Source organism: Gossypium hirsutum, chromosome D10, assembly GCF_007990345.1.
Source record: "Gossypium hirsutum isolate 1008001.06 chromosome D10, Gossypium_hirsutum_v2.1, whole genome shotgun sequence".
NCBI lineage: Eukaryota > Viridiplantae > Streptophyta > Magnoliopsida > Malvales > Malvaceae > Gossypium > Gossypium hirsutum.
Window position 1 is genome coordinate 26,075,910 of NC_053446.1, and position 21,608 is coordinate 26,097,517.

General features: G+C 32.6%; 1 protein-coding gene across 2 annotated transcripts; it reads left to right on the top strand.

Annotated features, from left to right (window-relative positions):
* Positions 1–1,067: 1,067 nt before the first annotated feature.
* LOC107914757 (protein TIC 22-like, chloroplastic) lies at positions 1,068–6,537 on the top strand. Of its 2 annotated transcripts, XM_016843779.2 has the most exons (8): positions 1,068–1,717; positions 2,170–2,244; positions 3,978–4,034; positions 4,494–4,553; positions 4,632–4,712; positions 4,855–4,890; positions 4,996–5,098; positions 6,276–6,537. In XM_016843779.2, exons 1-7 carry the CDS (start codon positions 1,223–1,225, stop codon positions 5,080–5,082), a joined length of 891 nt encoding a protein of 296 aa, XP_016699268.1. In that variant the 5' UTR covers positions 1,068–1,222; the 3' UTR covers positions 5,083–5,098; positions 6,276–6,537. The 2 variants fall into 2 exon arrangements, with proteins under 2 accessions (XP_016699268.1, XP_016699269.1); XM_016843780.2 differs by lacking the exon at positions 3,978–4,034 and having other exon boundaries at positions 1,103–1,717.
* Positions 6,538–21,608: the final 15,071 nt, after the last annotated feature.

Consider the following 21,608-nt stretch of genomic DNA (forward strand, 5'->3'; position numbering starts at 1 on the left):
AATTATGGTTTTTCCATTTAATCAAAGGTTAAAAAGAACTAAATTTTTTTTAAACTCTTCACGCCCCTGCTATGAATGAAGCATGGAAGAGCATCTTGAAGTATAAATTACCCTATGTCTTGCAAGCCTTCCATCATCCTCGGGGTGTGAAGAATCCTTACAGTCCATTATCATCTTAAAATGACTAAAACAATACGTTTAATTAACTAAATATTTTACTTGGAATGTGATGATATTTTTCAAAATGAAATAAAAATTTATTAATTTTAACATTTTCAATAGCATTTATTATTAAAAAGTTATTTCATTATTGACAAATATGTAATTTAATTTATTTATTTTAAAATATCATTAGTTTATTTAAAAATAATAACGCAGTTATCTCAAAATAATATATGGTTAAATTTAAAATAAGTTTTAAACATTTGGTTTGTATTTAAAATAAATTTAAATTTTGATTTTTATAATTATGAAAAAATAGTAAATTTGTCTCAAAAGTAACTCTTTTTTTTTTAAATTTTTCCAATGACCATGATTCAAAAAATAGCAATATATTATTGAAAAGGATAATATTGTTATAATTGAAGAAAAAGTAAATCAAATTTTTTCTATACTATGAGTTTTAAAATTAGAATTAGATGAATAGATTTGAGTTGTGGGAACCAAATATAACCAACTTTCCTTGATAACAGGACAGCTATCTCTAATTTCTATTTAAAAATTTTTAGAGAATAAGCAGGCTTGGCCCATAAGTTGGTTGTGTCCTCAGGGTTTAGTGCTCATTTTATGTTTCCATAATTTTTCATTAATCTTTTGGTATTTGGGCTGAGTTTGAGTCGGTTTAAGATTCGACTTTTCCCTTGCTTTGGGCCCCAAACATGAAAAATCAGTCGTAATACCCACTCCATCCGACTAACTGATCCGACCCGATTAATCATGAGTTAAATAGTGATTCAAGGTGTTGAAGAGTTTATTATTAATAGATATTAATTTGGGTCGTTCCAATCTAACTCGAGGGTTAAATAATTTTGTTTAAAGGCCCAACCCACCCGTCCGGCCCATATTTCTAAATTCTCGCTTGTCGCCGGCAAATGAATGTCTTTTCTATTTCCCTCCTTTCGGTCGCTCCCTTCTAATCCCCGAAACAGATTCCAACTACAACAGCTCACTGTTTTCTCCGATATTATCCTAAATTTTCCCGAGAACCAAAAAGGAAAGAAAGATGAACTCCCCTAGCAACTCCAAAACCCCCAAAATTTTCTCGCCATTCAAACAAACCCCTCCTCTCCAAGACCTCCAGCAAGCCTTCTCGAACATCCATACCCACTGCTCTTCTCTCTTCCGACAAACTCACAATCAGTTGATGGACGCTTTTAACTCCACCTTTTCTCACTTTAATCCGCCTTCTTTTTCTCCAAAAGGTCCGGTTTTTGCTCGAATTGCTGATTCTAGCAAGACCCAGATTGCTTTGAGTAAAAAAAACGGTGCTGCCATGCCGGCTGAGAAATTAGAAGAGAGATTGGCTGGGGTTCCGGTCTATGCCTTGAGTAACTCAGAGGAGGAATTCGTGTTGGTTTCGGGTGTTTCGACGAAAAAATCACTTGGGTTGTTGTGTTTCAAGAAGGAGGACGCTGAGGCTCTTTTGGAACAGATGAAGAGTATGGATCCTGGCATGCGAAAAGGAGGTTCTAAAGTGGTTGCTGTTGCTCTCAACAAGGTTATTCTCTTTCCTTTTTTCTTTTTATTTGGATTTTTCAAAATGCGTTTGATAGATTGAATTTGTGTAGAAAATGTACAAAGTTTTATGGACTATGGAGTCCATTAAGAGGCTAATGTCTGTTTCCCACTTATGTTTGCCATTTTCTTAGATATAAAAGATAAAATAACAGATTTGAAAATGTTTTACGCTTCAGCTGTTTGTTCTTGTAGTGACATAGGATTGAGCTTTTTACTTTCTGATATTTCTTTTTAGCAACATTTTGAGCAAGGAAATAGTAAGCCGCAAAAGCAAAAGACGAAATCGAGCCTGTTATTAGATTGTTAACTTACCGTGCCTTTAAAACTTAATTAATTTGGTTTTTTTTTTCATTGTGTAATTAATTGTTTGTTTGGTTTATATGAATGAGATAAATGTTGGAGGAGTCATGCTAGGATATGGGGGTTTTGCAGGTTGTCCAGCTGCAGGTTGCTAATGTGGCACTTAGGCTGGTACCAGAGTCCACTCAGATCAAGAATGCACTTAGAGTGAGTAGTTTGTTATACAATGAGCTGATTTGTCTGTGATTCTTTGTGTTATATGGATAGAATGAATTTTATGCTCTCTATCTTGGGTTCTTATAAGTTTCAAGATTGATGTAGGAATCCTATAACTTTTTATTGTTCTTTCTTTCATGCAAAAGATATGATATGTTTTAATAATCCTGACAAAGGAAAATGTCTGACATGAGGACTTGAGCCACACAGTATATTCAAAAGTGATTATCTTATTTATTCCTTTTGTGTGAAACTAGTTTGTATGCTCTCATTTCCTGTGAAGAGAAATGTCATACTTGGAGTCTTATCTTCTCCACTATTAGATTGTCTGGTTATAACTTTCAATATACTTCTCCTATGGGATTGTTGTAATTGTTGGGTGTGATTTTACTGTTAAATTAGCAGAGCCAAATGACAATTGCTTTTTTTATTGGGGTTCAATTAATTTATAGAAAAGTTATTTACCTGTTTGATATTCTACGACTAACTGAATGAAGCACTTATAAGTAGTTATAAGTAGCTGAAGTGTCAGTTTCTTATAGCACCAGTATTTTTTTCCCTCTTCTTAAGAAACGTGCTAAGAAAGCTGGTGAATCACTTAAAAACTAAAATCCTTTACCTATGTGATTATTTCAAAACTTGTTAAGGTTCTACACTATGATGTAAAAATCGGACCAGACTGGCCAGTTCAACTGGGAACCAGCAGATCCAGCGGTTTATCATCTCATACATAACCGGATATTTATCAACCTGGAGAGAATTGGACAAAAAAACTGGAAAACCAGACCAAGAAAGAGGGAAAAAAAAGTAGAAAAGACTGATTTTAGGCTTTTTAACCCATTTGAGTCAGACTTTTTGAACCCAATTGAAGAAGATCTTCATCTTCTCTTCTTTCCTTCTAGCAGCCATATTCGTCTCTTCCTCTTTATTTCTATCAAAGTATCTGCTAGAAAACTTGGTTTATTTTCATCAAAGTATCTTCTAGAGATCCATTACAATTTGACCAATCAGATATAACTTAGTTTGCGATGGTTGAATTTTTTTTGGTAAAATAAAAAAAGAAAGAGTTCAATTGAATGGGGGATTTGGTTTTCTTTTTGTGGATAGGCTGTGGCTTGACATGAATTGGGAATTCAGGGTTTTCTTAATTTGGTGGGTAGTAACTATAGAAGGATTCTGATATGAACCAAATTGGCTTGAAATCAAGAAAAAAGAATTTAAGGAAAAATAGATGCTAAAGTAGAGAAAACAGAGCAAGGGGAGAGAAGAACAATTGAGGGGAGATTGAGAAGTTTTAATATTTTTTTTTCTTCATATTCTCTTTAATCGAGAGGGGATCTGAATTAGGGATTTGATATCAAACCGTTTGAACTGGGGCTTAACCGGTTTAATCTTTGGTTCGGTTTCTAAAACACTGGTTATGCAGATTGATAGTAGTTATGTCAGCTATGAAGTATAGAGTGAGGATTTTGGTTCAGAATTACATTTAAAGAAATCAGAGTAATTCACTCTCTGGTAGATTTTGAACGGTTCCAAGTATGGTCATAACGTTTATGAGATGGCTTTTTCTTCTCCCAGTAACAAAGGTTAATTGTTTTCTTTGTTCTTCATTCAATATAATTTTCTTTCTCCTCTTTTTTATTTCTGTTCATGCTTACCAACTTGCTTATTGTTTGTAAAATGCATGCTAAGTATGTATACAACATTTTTTTTTCTTTGAATAGGAACGGGAAAGAGCTGGTTTCTCTAATGATAGCTTCCCCGGTGTTCCAGTTTTCCAGGTCCTTTCTCTAATGGTTTCTTCATATGTAGCATGTATTTGTATGTGTTTGGGGCATATAGTAATCCTACTAGAATAGAATGTGATTTATAAAATTTATTAAGCCTTTTTGCTGACAATATTTGTTGCTCTTCATATTTCTTCCTTTCTGTATAATCATGTCATCTCTCAAAGCTTTGGGTTTCTGCATAATCAATTGCAACATCTTTTTTGTTGTCATATGGTATGGAATATTAAAATTAATTTGAGGTAGTCTTGACAATATTATCCAATTTCTGTCTGGGTTAATGGTTTTGGAATTTGACCCTAAGCTTTGTGGGGCCATGAAGCCTTGTGGTCTTTGTTACTAGTTAGCTGCCTTTTCTTTAAACATCACTACTTGGGAGAAAACAGCTGTGTTTCTGTAGTTTTATTTGTTAAATTTATCTCTGAGCACTACAGAGTTTTATTTGGTTTTCAGTCTAGGAGCTTGGTACTAAGAAGTCAAAATAAGAGCTATCGACCAGTTTTCTTTCGAAAGGTTGGTAAATAGATAGCCTTTTTATATGCACAATGTTCATGGATAGTCTCCAGATCTTATGTTTCAAAATTCTTTTAGGAGGATTTAGAGCAATCACTTCTGAGAGCTTCCCGTGACCAGAATCAATTGAATCCTGCTTTTAGACCTGGGGATATTCAGGTAGGCTGCTGTTTTCTTGAAAAGAATGCTTATGACTGTAATTTTTCATATTCACACACATATGCACATGTATATAGTTACGCTTTATAATTCAACGATATACTTTCTCTACAGTAATATATGTATATTATAAAATTCACAGGTTGCTGTTTTTGAGGACATAATCAAGGGAATGAAAGTAAGTTGCTGCTTTGTATTAACAATTTTCTCATAGTGTGGAAAGTGGAGCTTTAGGGATAAGAACCATTTGCTGTCCATAAAGCTTGTCAATTAAAATTTGCAGGACACTTCTACGTCGAATTGGGATGATGTTGTTTTCATTCCTCCTGGTTTTGATGTTTCAACCGATCCCACCCAACTACAACAGTAGGCAACTAAATGAGTCGGTAAGGAAATCTTTCGCTAGCATTTAATTTAGGTGAATGTATGTACCTGAGAGGTCCCTCTATTATAGGGACCTGATCAAATTAGTCCCTATACTATTAAATGGATCAATTTAGTCCTTGTATTATTAAAAAGAATCAAATAAGGCCAAATTGGAATAGACTTAACATTTACTTTTTAACATAATATTTTTAAAGATTTTGTGAAGGAATTTTTTTTGTTTAGAATTGAACTGCAATTGAAAAAAATTAATTTTCAATATATTTTTTATACAATAAATGTTAAACTCTGTTACAATTTGGACTTATTTGATTCTTTTGAATAGTATAGGGGCTAAATTAATCAATTTAATGATAGAGGGACTAATTTGATCCAGTCCCTATAATATAGAGACCTCTTAGCTACTTTAACCATTTAATTTATATACTTGCTACTCTCTTTATATCGTTTTTCTGAGCTGAACTTACATATGCAATTTAGACAATGAAATGAAGTGTAGAGGTCTAATGTTCATTCATATGACAACTTGTCGGTAATGAAACCTTTAGGTAGTTTCTATTATTCATTCCTCTTGGTTTTGATGTTTCAACCCAACAACAATAATGGTAAATTAAACAAGTCTGTAATAATATCGTTTGCTGGAATGAAATTTATATGCTTGCACCTTGTTTATATCGATGTTCTGGGATGATGGTATGACCTGCAATACTGTTAAAAATACAATAAAAGATAACCAGCTCACACCCTAAGATTCAATAATAAACTTCAATAGAGCAGGAGAAAGTCCTTAGAAAAGATAGAATCGGGAAAGGAAGAAAGGTTTGAATACAAGATATTGAACCTGGAAAAGAAATAGCCGCAGCCACAAGGATTCTCAAGCTTTACATGAATCTTTTCCTAGGTTATCACAAATTATTTATACTCAGTATTATTGCAATAAAATTACCAAGAAAACAGCTAATACTCCACGTAATCCTTAAGGACCACTGCGCTAGTCTTCTTCTGTTAGATAACGGTAAATCAGCAGCTTCTTCAGGTAGTCCCTCTTTTCTAAGGTCTTTCATGGCATTACACGACCCCCTATATTCATCACAGATGAACACATATGTCATGCAGTATAGATAATGAAATGTTGGCGTAGAGATTTGATGTTCATTCATTCATATGACAACTTCTCAGATGGTCTACTTGATTATGCTGGCACCGGCCTCCTTCAGCCGTGGATATGAGCTTTGACTGTTTTGAGTGCTGAGTCCATCTTCGTAGGTTCTTTTTTGATGTTTTTTTTTTCCGAAGTAAGATGTAATATTTGTGTTATGTTAGTTAGTTGCATATGCTTTACCATGTAGGTTGTAGGTTTCAATCTGCTTAAAAAGGTCAGAGGTAGACGTGTCTATGACTCGAATTTAATGGACCTAAATATAAAATTTTGTTTGTTCAAGGTCAAATGTGTAATTTAGTATTTAAAAGTTATATTGATGTTTTATGTTTATATATATATATATATAGTTAAGATGTAATTCTGGTCAGGTTGATCGGTATTATCAAAAACATGTTATAAACCTAATCTAATCCGTGGAAACAAATAATTAATCCTTCCCACTGTCAATTTATAATTATTTTAAGCCTTCTTACAACTTATGAGAAACTAGAATTTTGCAAATCTTTTAAAGGGAAAATTACTAATATATAGAGGTGGCAGAGTACATAGAAAGCTTTTAATAAGAGATGCATCATTATCATCACATTCTAATTTCGACATCAGCACATCTTTGGTTTGAGCAACTAGTGTTTTGGAAAGAATGATAATTTTGCAAGATCTTTTAAAATTTTACTCTTCTTATAGAAATAATTACAAATTAAACCGAAATCAATAATGTTTTTTTATTGTAGGTTTTATTATATATTAATATTGTTACATATGAAATTAAAAACAATGAAAATAATTGTTTACAAATTACACAAATAAAACATTTTCTTTTTAAATTAACTTATCTAATTGTTTTTATTACTGTTTTTGCAAGCAAAAAAAAAAAAGAGCCATTTATGAACTAATAAAAATTCTCTTTTGGGATGATGTAACTTGATGATTTTTTAATTTGATCCTTAATTTTTTTTCCATATTAATCCCAAATTCCATCAATTTAGTTTTTAAGTTTTTATGTAATGCAGGTAAAGTTTCTTTCATCACCTTAACTTTTTTTAAAAATCTAAAAATAAAAGTTATAAAAACTAGAAAAAAATTAAAAAGTTTCCTTTATCCCCCCTCTTTTCTATAAACTCAAGTAATGTGTGTATCATCCCTTTTGAATTAAAATGAAGAAAAAATAAAATAATTCGAAATAAAAATTCAATTAATTCAAATGCATAAAAGTTAGTGGGATAACAAATTAGAATGATAACACAACACATTAAGTACAAATAGAAAAAGGCATCAAGATCAAAGAAGTCAAATTAAAAATAACATTAAAACTGTTCTAACAACATAAAAACTCAATGGAGGAGATATATACACAACAACAAGGATAACTAAAATGGCAATACCAAACAATCATAACAGATGCTCAATCACTAATAATAACATCCCAATCCTGCCACTGTCAAATTGTGCCGACAATGAACTCTGGTTAACGATCCCAAAGACTCTTCAACATTTGGTGGTGTACAAACCTCCTTTGAAATTTTCCGAAAACAAAACTAAGAAAAATACTAAAACCTACAATTACTGACATCACCACAATTTTAAAGACAACAGAGTAAATTATTGTCATCACCATCGCTTCTGAAAAAAAAACAGAATGAACATGCTTTCACTAATAACACTTAACGAATTTTCTTCTTAAAAAAAGGATTAAAAATCAAGAGAAAAAGGAGAAAAGAATTTGACAGAAAATGGGGGTGAAATGGAGAAAAAACATTACCAAATAGTTTGTTTAATGTATGTTAAGAGCACTCAAGTTGATTTTTAAAAAAAATACATATTTGGAAATCATGCTTTTATGTTTGATATTTAATTATTTCTTTAAAAGCTAAAAAAAAAAAACAAAACAAAGATATGAATCAATATCCAAATTAAATAAGAGTATTTTAAAAAAATCACTGAATTAGGTTTTTTTTTTCTTGAAATTATGGGACTAGATTGATTTTACAAGAATACTTCTAAGCTTTTTTAAGTGATTTGCAGAAAAACGCTTCCAGTTAGAAGTGTTTTCAATTAATTTGTAAAAAAAACACTTCCAGCCACATCAGTATTAAAAGTGATAGCACCAATATTTTCTTTTTATTTTCTAGTGCCACCTATTAATGTGGAAATAAAATTTAAAGAACAAGTCTTTATATAAACTCCAAATCTCATTTCCCATGTGGGATGTATGCATATATAAACTTATAATTTATTTGCATAGCGATGTAAGATGTGAGATATAGAATATGAGTATATATAAACTCAACATATAATAACACATAATATTTTATATATAGATATTTAACTCTTGAACCGTGTACCAATAACTTTGATATGAAAGAATATATAATCATTCCAAATCACATTTCTTGAATATCACTTAAATTAGTATTTTCTTTTGTCTAACTAATTAACAAATGAAAATTTTCATTGAAATAAAGAAAACATAACATACTGTATTAACAAAAATAATGGTGGTTGAGTATTTAAGTTAAATGAAAATTGATAAGGGTAAATTTCCCCTTTTTATCAATTAGAATTCAATATTTTTTGTGATAAAAGAAAGTCTATATTAATTAGAATTGTATTCCATCATTTATCTTCTTATGTCATATCTTATATTAATTATAAATATAAATATAATATCAATTTCTATTTCTATTTATATGTCAAAACTATATAATTTTTATAAATAATTATTTGGTGCGTTAACAACAACAAAAAATTCATTTCACAAATGAACGGAAAATTATCATATATCTTTGAGTCATATTTATAAATTAAAAAAATATATTGATATTAATATTTAATGTGAAGTTAAAAAATTATAACAAAATTAACTATTTGGAGCAATGAGTGTGATAGATTTCAAGTTTAGATATTAAGTAGGTCCAAAAAATAAAGTGTCAATTAAGTACATGTGGCCAAGTTTGGGAGTAAAATATACCTTAACATGATAATAGTTGTAACACCCCTAACCCGAGCCCGTGGCCGGAACAGGGTTACAGAGCATTACCGGAGTTTACAAAACAAATAGACAGAAATTTTAAACATTTCACATCACATAATATACATGTCAGAAACCAATCAAAACTAAACATATTGTCCCTTATACGAGCCCTCGGGGCCCAAAACACACATTAGAAATGAGTCGGGACTAGATCGGGTACTCAAAAATTTTTTCGTAAAACATTGAAAATTTTTTCAAAACTGCAGGGTACACACACGGCCATGTGACCAGGCTGTGTGTCACTCACACAGCTGAGACACAAGCCCGTGTCTCTGCCTGTGTGGACGGAAATAGGCCGTTTTACAAACCATATTTCTCACCCCATTTGGTGTCAACCTACAATCAACATTGTATATATAAACAAGTCATATTATAGCATCTAAAATCAATCCCTAAGCAATACAATTATGTTTAACCATATAATCCATGTAACCAAGTAATCAACCAACTTTTATGTCTAATCGCATTAATACACAACATGTAAACCATTTACTAAAACTTACCATTTGGTACCAGTTGTACCACTTATTCAGTAGCATAAAATACATATACACTTACTATAACATGGTACCAAATCACACCAAGTTATAAAACATACCTTATATGCATTTTCAGCTACTATTTTATCTTTCATCATTCCACACGTCAACATTATAAGGCAAATTATGCACATACCAAAACACAAGCCAAATATGTGACTAATCTCAACAAAACACATATAGACCAACATTTAGCCAAAATAACTTATACATGCCATTGTAACCAAAATAAAAACATTCAAAAGTACTGATAGAACCGATGGATAGTGTGATATAACACCGACAAGCTTCCTACCCAATCGAGCTTCCGATAATCTAAAAAGTAAAGAAAAACAAATACGTAAGCAATGAATGCTTAGTGAGCTCGTATAAACTTTAATCATATCAATTCATTTCAAATATGAAATTTATACATATCAAGAATAATCCAATATCGATACCGCAAGATTCATGAAGCTATATTCAACAACTCACAAGGTGGATAAATCCACATCATCACTTATACATATCATTCCTAGCATAGTAGGATCTTAAATAACTTTAAACCTTACCACTCTTTCTGGAGCTCAAGAATATTTTCATTTGAACACTTACCATTTTAATACAATTTATAATTAAACATATTACCATTCAACCAACAACTTGGCATTTGCTTAAGCATCAAACAACAACACTTGTTAGCATACTTGAACATATTTCATATAAATTCAACATCGATAACTTTATTATCTCAACATGTCACACTTGAGTTTATTACTTGTCTCAACATACATATTTTCCATGTATCAACATATCAAAGATATTCGTATATGTTCATGTCATGATACATATCATTCTCTTACCATTTTTTCATATACATATATCATCCATTTATATCAATATATCAATATATCATGTGCCACCATTTCCATGTATTTCATGTATATACTTGTATTAGTTCGTAACAAACTCATATCGTCTTGTAACAGAATATTGTCCGTTGAACCATTTAGAATATCGTTGGATAACTTTCAAATTCATTAAATAAATCACTTTAACAAGACTTTCCCAAATCGAATAACGATTTACGGATAAGAGTATATCATTAACAGAAGCTCAGAAGAGCTAGGCCTTCCAGATACACCAATAGAAGCTCGAAAGCTAAACATAAGCTTATAAGAGCTGAACAGAAGCTCGTAAAAGTTGAACAGAAGTAAAACACGAGAGTTTGCAACAAATGCTGAACCCCGGTTTACTTGGGTAATTTTTCAATATCTTCCTTCAATGGCGCCATACACCAAATAATGAATGTACTTAAATCTCGCGTTCCATTCAACTCAAATATTCAATTCAATATTATAATTCCAACAATAATTTATTTTCAACAATAAAATAACTGCATAATACCATTCATCAAATTAATACAAATATTAATTTTTAACTGTACGAACTTACCTGGATAAGTTGCAGAAACACCAAGATTCATGGGCATTTTAGTAATTTTTCATTTTCCTCGCTTTTCTACCCAATCTTGATCTAAATTAATAATTTCATTCAATATATTAATTTAGACAATAAAATAATTCATTTCATGTAATTTGGTCATTTTTGAAATTTTACAAAATTTCCCCTAAAGTTTAACTTTTATTCAATTTAGCCCCTAAACCCAAAACATGCAAATTAACCATTTTTAATACAAATCCAAGCTAGCTGAATATTCATGGCATTTAATACAACTCATTTTTGCAATAATTTCACAACAAACCTTTGTATTTATACTATTTCAATAATTTAGTTCCTAATTGGAAAATTCATCAAAAATCACTTAATAAAATACTTTTAAATAACAACTAATATCTCAAATTCATCATTTAGCATCAAAAATCATATATATTCATCAATGGAAACATCCCAAAAACTAAAGTAAGATTTAGTTGGACCTACTTACAACAATCTCAAAAATATAAAAATTATAAGAAACGGATAAGAATTGAACTCATATTAGGCAAAAATATTAAAAACCAGCTTGAGCTCTCTCCCTTGTCTATTTTTAACCGAAAATTGGAGAAGAAAAGCCTAGAATGTTTTTAAATTTCAATTTGTCTTATTTAATTTCAATATAATTACAATTTTGCCATGGTTTCTTTTTATTTTATTATTTTTTAATCATATGCGGCCTCATCCATTATTTAGGCATATTTATCGCTTAATTCCCTCCTTATTTATTAATCAAGCCATTTAGTCACTTATTATTATAATTAGCAAGTTTTGCACCTTTTTCAATTTAGTCATTTTTAATTAATTAACTATCGAAACGTTAAAAATTGTCAACGAAAATTTAATACTACCTTAATGACACTCCGTAAATATTTATAAAAATATTTACAGCTCGGTTTATAGAAACGAGATCCCAATACCTCTTTTTCTAAAACCAGTCGAACTAGGATTTTATCACTCGAATCTAATAATTCATTATAAGACATAAATTACTAATTTAAAATTTAAAAAAAAAACCATATTTGAATCGTAAATATTAAATAATAAAATTTACGAGCTTACCCGCCGGATTTGGTGGCCTCGAACCACTATTTCCAACACCACCGAAAATCAGGCTATTACAAAAGTACTATGGAGGCTATTGTAATAGTTGTCAAATTGCATTTTCCCCCTCTATTAAAAAATAGGTAAATTATTCCCTATACATTAGATAAAATAGCAAACTAACCCTTTAATTAAAAATTGATCCAATACATCAGCATGAGGTATACACGACACGTAATGTGTAACTGTTTGGTTCTTCCGTCAACCACACCAGTTTTTAATGGCAAAAATGTATGAAAAATTTAATAGAAAATATTATTTTGTTCTTTGATCTAACATACATAGACTAATTTGCTCATTTTTTGAGTAAATAGGGCAAAATGCAATCTGTCTCCTAGTACAGGGGCCACTATGATATTTTTACCACCTTAACCCTTACATATTTATACTATTATTTAATCTCTTGACTGAGTTGGTGTCACCAACAACCGGGTCACCAACTCAGTTAGAAAATTATGAAAATATCCTTTTGTAATTAAAATAAGTTATATTATTTGAGGATATTTTAGTCTTTTTATTTTTTAAAAATCAATAAAAATATGCATATAATAGAATTTGAACCCAAACCAATTGCATTAGTAAAACCTTTAATTTACCACTTAACTAAAGTTTTATTTTGATATTTTTACGTACAATTTATTATGTCCATCAATTGTATGTATGTATGTATGTATGTATTTAATTGAGTTGATGCTATAAATTAAATGTATGTATGTATTTAATTGAGTTGATGCTATAAATTAACTCGACATGGACTTATAAATAATTTAATCTAATTTTTTAAATTTTAATATTGTAAATATTTCATGCGTTGTTTTATTAATTTGTTTCAAACCATACATTTTATTATTTATTATATGTTATTTTCAAACACATATTTGTGTTCTATATTTGTGATTTCTACCATCGTAAAAATTCTTCAACTAAATTCTCTAGTGTGACATTTTAAAATTAAAAAAAATCACTTGATAGTCATGTAATAATAAAAATAATATTAAAAATATTGATTACGATTATTTCTTAAAAACACTCAATCGAAATACTTTTTCCTATTAGTGTAATACCCAAATTTTACCCGGCCTACAAAAACAGTCCAAATTACAATGGGCTTATGTGGCCCAAAACCCAAACCCAAATTACAAAAGGGCCTGTAAGGCCCAAAATAAACAACGGCCCAAACTACAGTGACCCAGGAACACCAGAAACCCTAGGGTTTCTAACCTTTGCGCCGCAGCCACCTAACTCCTCATGCAGCCAAGACCCGATCGTACCTGCACATCAAGCAACAAACAACAAAAAAGGATAGTAAATCAAATATTTGCAAAATCAAATCGAACAGATTCATTATTCGATTCCTATTTCGGCTATAAAAAGGCCACCAATACACTGTAATAGAGATCCCAAAATGAAAAATCAATAAAAGAGCAAGCATTTTCACAGCATAAACAGAGCAAAAATCGATCAAAGGTGGTTACTTGTAATTTTTATTTATTTTCTTTACTGTTATAGTTTTTTTTTACAAAGATAAAAAGTAAAAAAGGAAAAGATACAACATTTTTGTTTCTGAAACGAAACTGAGGCGGTAGAGGAAGCCACCCCCAAGGATCGGTGGCCGGAAGCCGAAAAGTTTCTTGCCTGCTTTGAAGATTTTTGTTGATATTTTGGTGTTTTTGAGCCCGGATTTGGGTTTAGAGGGGCCAAGAAGGCCAAATCGGGGATTTTCCTTTTTCCGTCCACCGCAGACGGCGGTGCCGGCGCTGGAGATCGGCGGCCGACGCGGTGGCCGACGACCGGATTGGGGTCGGACTAACTGAGGAGGGAGAGAGTTTTTTTTTCTGGTTTTGGGTTTTTTTTTGAGAAGAATGAAAAAAAATGAAAGTTTTGAATTATTTTTTTGGCTTAAATAGCCTTTTAAAACGACATCGTTTCAATGGGCCTCCCCAGGCGCTAAAGCGACGTCGTTTTGGGGAGGCCAACCGGACTCCAACCCGACCCGACCTAGGATCCATGTGTTTTCGAGCGGAGGGGTAAATTGCACTTTTAGCCCCTCCGCCTTTTAAATATTTTACAATTAGGTTTTTATTTTATTTTTTAAATTTGCCCTTTAATTTATTTTCAATTTCAATCTGGTCCCTATGGAACTACGCCGTTTAGAGGAAAAGGAACAATTCCCTTTCCGGTCCCTCCGTGATTATGCGCGTGTTCAATTTAGTCCTTGTGACTGCATTTATTTGCGGATTTGCCCCCAATTTTTCATATCCAGTTCAATTTAGTTTTTGTTTAATTAATTTCCATAATGTATTTATTCTTTTTATTTTATATGCAATTATTTGTATATATATATGTAAATTTGTTGTTTTTATGTACATATTTATTTATTTATTTTAACGAATATTTTTATATTCATATATATATATACGTATATTTATTTTTATTTTTAATATTATAATTATTATTTAATATTTATATATATTATGTACATGTATATATTTTTTAAAACAAATATTCTTTTATATCTATAAATACGTATATATCTATTTTATTTTTAAAAATGCCTAAATACCTATTTATATTTTTAACACATATTTTATATCTATATATTTATTTATTTATTTTATTTTTTATAAATACATTATATATTTTATATAAATTTTATAATCCAAAGTTTTACATGTAAATTCATATGTATGCATTTTATTCTTCACAATTTCAATGTATATATTATATACCTTCTATTCTTTATTTATTTTGTTTGTTTTCTTCGTTCGCTAATTACTTATGGTTACATTCATTTTTTTTGTTTTGCTCATTTGTTTGATATTTTATATGTCATTAGTTATTTTTGCTTTTATATTTGTTTACTATTCATGTTATTACACCATTGATGTATTTATTGCGGTACTTGTTTTTGTAACATATATGCATACATTCAATTTAACATTACATCATCTTTTTACTCAATTTTAAAAATAGAAAATTTTCAAAATAGAGATAATACTCGTATTTAGGATTTTCAAGGAAATTGAGCCATAACGTATTGGGTTCTGATTTTCTTCGTAAAATCTAAAAATCGAGGATTGCTCTTTAATCAAACAAAATAAAACTTGTCATCGGGAATTCAATATGTTGTGTCCTAACGTATTGGATGTGACATGTTGATTTCTTGAGATAAAGATTTTTTAAAAAAAATAAAGGAAATATTGAATGTTTGGGGATTTTAAGAAATCGTGCACTAACGTATTGGGCTGCAATTTCTTCATAAATTTTAAACAATTAAATATTTTCTTAAATTTTATTACACTAGTTTTTGACTAACTCATCATGAAGAGAATAAAATGTTGTGCCCTAACGCATTGGGTGTGATATTTTTCTTTTTTCAAAATGAGAAGGTCTTAATAAATAATTTAATTTAATTTAATTAAGGATCGTATTTTTTTACTCTCGACTTCAAGACATTAATTAATAAATTTGGTACCAATTTTTGGGCATTACGAGGGTGCTAATCCTTCCTCGAACGTAACTGACTCCCGAACCTATTTTTCTAAAACCCGTAGACCAAAGTCATTTTAGGTGATCCAATCACAGCTCAATAAAAGATTGGTGGCGACTCCAATTTTTTTTAAAGGTCGACAACTAAATTTTTGTTTTCAAAAAAATGGTTTCAACAGCTTGGCGACTCCACTGGGGACTTTTTTTTAAGAGAGTCGAGCCACAAAGTTGATTAATTTTTGTCTTATGGTCGAGAAAATAAATTTTAAAAATTCATAAAATCCTTTTGCATTCATTATATTATTGCTTAATTGATCTAAGTTAGTTTTGCATTATACATTACATGAGTTGAATGATTTTACCCTTCTAAGTGGGAGTGAGAAACTATTCATTCGTGAGGTTTTCACCTCCATATAGGATAGTGGATCGCTTTTGGAATACATTAGTACCTATGCCTTCGTGAGATTATCATCTCCATATAGTCATAGGGAAAATGTGTTCCCCTGAACCGAACTTGATCTATATGAGCCTATAATGGGTAAGGATCAAGGAATCTGCTGGTTCGGGTACCTTTACTTGAGAACCAAACCGCATATAATGAACCTTAAGAACTTGCCCTAGGTAGAACTATGCCAAACCCCTAGAGGTCACCCGAGTAGGTACTTTATTTATTTGCTTTTACTTTGTACTAACTTGTTTTTTATGTTGTTTTTATTATGATTGCATTGTATTTGCATCTTAAAAAAGAGGTGTTGATTCACGTTCAGTTGCTAAATAGAGAGCTTGTCATAAAGAGATGGGTTTCTTGATAAAGGGGATGACAATACGGTTGTCCAAATATGGAGGACTACACGACTATGGCTCCGTTGCCCAAGGATTCAAGATAACAAAGATTATTCGAGAGCTGTTGAACCTTCTTAAAGAGAAGCCAACAAGCATCATGAGGATGAGTGAGTAACAAGTTACGGCCCAGATCGAGCAAAAAGGAGATAAAGAGATGTTTTTTTTGAAGAGTTCGTGAGATTTATCTTAACGCTCGAATGAAGAAGAGGATCGAATATCTTCGCCTATGAGGGCAAGGTCGTATAAATATCCACTTTATGTAAAGAGATTTGTTTTCTAGTTAAGTTTTCTAAATGGAATTGAATCAAAATCAACATCTCTTTATGCATTCATTGCATGCATTCGCGTTACATGACATCATACGCATTAAAATCCACTAAAAGAGCCTAATCGATTAAAATCATTCTTCAGTTAATTTGGAAACCAACCAACCTGCCAAACACTATTATAGTACCCGAGCAAAGTCAGGAGGCATGGACCAAAGATTGGAAAGAATAGAGCAAATGCAAATACAGATGTAAGAGCAATTGACCAAATTTTAACAAAATATGAAGGATTAGATGCTAGAATTCCAAAGCAATGTGATAAACCAGTTAACCCAGTTATTGGCTAGAGGGTTAAAAAGAGAGGAAAGCCCAGTGGTCCACTTTGGGGAGGATAATGAAGACTCTAATTATCTCTCAAATTTTATCCCGATAAGTGTCCAGCCAGATATGCACCCACAAGGGGCACCCCTTACTATCAAATCCCAGCAATATCAGACCAATACCTTAACACCAATGAATCGCCCGACAGGCTCAAGATCCAATCTGAGGAATAATTTAGTCAATCCTATTGCTCTTGATAATCCAGTAGAAATAAAATAGGCGAGGGTAGAATACTCAGATACTATAAAGGCCCAAAAGAGAAAGGGGAAAAGAGGGATAATGCAGGCCGATATAACAAGGGCCACTCAAAACCAATCGCTATGGGCCAGCCAAAGACAGAAACCACCAGCCATCAGAGTCCTTTAAAGTGAGAATCTTACACAAAGGCAAATACAGAAAAGCCTCAGTTCACGCTTATACCGATGTCATATAGCAAGCTATATCAAAGCCTATTTAATGCGTATGTGGTGTCCCCTTTCTACTAGAAACCAATGTTGCCTCCATTTCTTAAATGGTATAACGCAAATGCTCAGTGTGAATACCACACAGGAAACTCAATAGAGAATTGCACCACCTTCAAGAAACTGGTTGAAAGGCTCATTAACATGGATGTTGTCAGATGTGATGACTCGTCTAGCGCAGAAAATCCACTACCCAATCATATTGATAATGGGGTAGACGTGAGGGTAGGAATGAGATTAGTTATTTCTGATTCAGGAGGAAACCATGGAAAGACAAGGAACCATTGTGAGTTCCATCACGAGAAGGGGCACGAGACCCAAGAGAGTGTGAAATTTAAGGCATTGATTCAGGGCATGATGGACGACAAGGAGATGAAGCTTTATGAGGAAATTAAAGAGGAGAAAAATATGCACATAATGATGGGAAATGTTCACATCAATGACATATATGAGGACACAAATGAAAAGTGACATTGTTAGATATCCGCATTTATAAATCTGGAGTGTTCTAAGCAATTGGACTGCGAAAGAAATTCATGTAGTTTTTAGAGCTTATTTAGAGTAATGTTCATAACGTTTTTGTTGTTTTTAGCCTAAAAATGATAGAAATTCCTTTGTGAAAAAGGCTCATGTCTGAACGTCATTATTCTAATAAAATATATCTTTGCATTTATTTTTGAGCCAATATTTTTCATTCTTTTTGAATAATTATTCTTTCATTCTTTTGGATTTTCTTATTGTACAAATAATTATTCGTAAATTCACACATGTTTTGTATATTCTTTTTCACTTACTATGGGTCTCCAGATATCAATGACATGAGCGACGCTGCTATAGACTTAGAATCTCCTTTTGAGCGAGACATGTGTTTAGAGGGATCTTATAATTTTGAAGATGACATAGATTGTAGCCTATTTCCGAACTTGTTAAAGATGGTAGAACAAGTCGAGAAACGGATCTTACCTTACAAAGAATCATTAGGATACATGACTTCTCCTTATATGGGGCATGAAGATCATTTGGTTGATCTCGCCAAAAGAATCTGACGGTCATTTATTCATCTTTGTAGTCGTAAATTATTTTACTAAATGGGTAAAAGCTGCTTCATATGCCAATGTCACCAAGTCGATAGTTAGCAAATTCGTGAAAAATCGTATGTCAGTATGGAACGCCAAAAGAATCATATTTGACAATGTACTAAAATTTGCAGTCTGTTCACGATTAATGTCATATTGCCCAAAAAAATGAAAAAATGATGCGAGCTCACAAAAAGGAGTCTGTCCTAGAGAACTCCTTGAGAAGGACCTGGTATTGAAGAAGATCTTTCCCATACAAAAAGAACTTTATCCCAAGTTGGGAAGGACTTTATGTTGAAGGCCTTATTTGGAAAAGCGTCGATTTTAATCAGAAGGGATAACAAGGACATGCCTAATCCTATGAGTTCAGATTCAATCAAAAATATTTCAAAAAAAAAGAGAAAAGAAGAAAGAAAATGGAGAGGCCAAAGTGAAAACCCGCAAAGGGCACCTTGAGACCAAAGGGGATTTGAGTTGAAAACCTGAAAAGGGTGGCTCAAATATTGATCAGAATGGGGCACGAGGTGATTAGAGCAACTCGAATTTTAACCAGATTGGGGCATGTGGTGATCTTGTTATACCTGAATTATCAGGAAAGGGTAGGCAACATCTTGGGGCATTGGCAGAGTACTGTGGATCTCTTAAACACATGTCAAACTCAGAAGGATCTTCAAAAAGTTTGTACAGAGAAATTCAAGCTGCGATATCTGGTGCACCCAATGTTCATTCTATTTATATTGAATTTGTTATCCTTGGAATACTTCATTCTTTTCTAAGATACACATTCCCAATCAATTTCTTTGCTATCCTTATTTACTATTTTTGATAATCTATTCTTTTCGAGCTATGCTCAGAACCAATTGTATTCCCATCCATTGTTATACCCTTTTTGCAAGCATGTTGCATTGGAATAATGATTAATGGACTAATAAAACTTTCACATGGGAAGTTTGACATATTACTTTAGAAGTTTCTAAATAATACAGGAACCTGAAACAGGACTATTGTTTAGAACGCACCAAGTTTAAAGGTTGGAAATTTAAGAAGGAAGAGTCTAATTAGAACTTTCTGGATTCTGTTGTCAAAAACATTGATTGAGCAAAGTGACAGGATGTCAAGTTGGTGACAAAGCTAAAATAAACAAGCGAGCAATGGTCACCAGGTAATAGGAAGAGGTTTCCTCGGAGAAGAAAGACTTCTTTTGCACATGAGCCTTTGGTGCGACACCTTAGGCATGGTGTAAATGGCTAAAGAATTTTTCATTCTGTATCATTGAATTGTGATAGGAGTGGATTGAGAAGAAGCCATATATTTCTGCCATCGGGTTGCAGTGGGAGAACGATGGTACGAATTTTTGTGCCCCAATGGATTAAACTTTGAGGTTTACAGTGGGGGCAATCTGACTAAATGTTTCTTCAGAAAAGCCAGCCAAGCAAGAAGACGTTGTAGCATGTCAGTGTTAAAGCTTTAATAATCTTCGAACAATGACAACCTAGGTGGGATCATTCTCAGAAAAAAACTATTCATTCATGCAAACACCATTCACACATGTCTAGCTAGGAGCATTTGATTCATGACACCCTAATTATTAGGCATAATTAGGTTCATTATACAGGTCATGTTCCCCAGAGAGCAGATTAGTGAAGATAACAGATCTTGCCTTCCTGTACTGGTTGCGAAGCAGATCAAAGACACCAGCCTTGCCTCCTTGGGTTGCAGCGGAGCAGGTTAAAAATAGCAGATCTTGCCTTCCAACACCGACAGCGAAGCAGATCGAAGTCACCAGCCTTGCCTCCATAGATTGCAGCGGAGCAGGCTAAAAATAGCAGATCTTGCCTTCCTGCATCGACAATGAAACAGATTGAAGACACCAGCCTTGCCTCTCTGGGTTGCAGCGGAGCAGGCTAAAAATAGCAAATCTTGCCTTCTTGCACCGACAACGAAGCAGATCGAAGTCACCAGCCTTGCCTCACTGGGTTGCAACAGAGCAGGCTATAAATAGCAGATCTTGCCTTCCTGCACCGACAACGAAGCAGATTGATAACCCCAGCCTTATCTCCCTGGTCAGCAGTGGAATAGACTAAAGATTAAAGAATCCTATCTCCTTGGACAGCAGTGGAATAGGTTAAAGATTGTGAATCCTATCTCCCTGGTCAGTAGTGGAATAGGTTAAAGATTGTGAATCCTATCTCCCTGGTCAGTAGTGGAATAGGTTGAAGATTGAGAATTCTATCTCCCTAGGCAGCAGTGGAATAGATTAAAGAGCCCTATCTCCCTGGTCAGCGGTGGAATAAGTTAAAGATTGTGAATCCTATCTCCCTAGTCAGCAGTGGAATAGGCAGAAGATTGAGAATTCTATCTACCTGAGCAGCAGTGGAATAGATTAAAGAATCCTATCTCCCTGGACAGCAGTAGAATAGGTTAAAGATTGTGAATCCTATCTCCCTGGGCAGCAGTGGAATAGATTAAAGAGCCCTATCTCCCTGGTCAGCGGTGGAATAAGTTAAAGATTGTGAATCCTATCTCCCTAGTCAGCAGTGGAATAGGCAGAAGATTGAGAATTCTATCTACCTGGGCAGCAGTGGAATAGATTAAAGATTCCTATCTCCCTGAACAACAGTAGAATAGGTTAAAGATTGTGAATCCTACCTCCCTGGTTAGTAGTGGAATAGGTTGAAGATTGA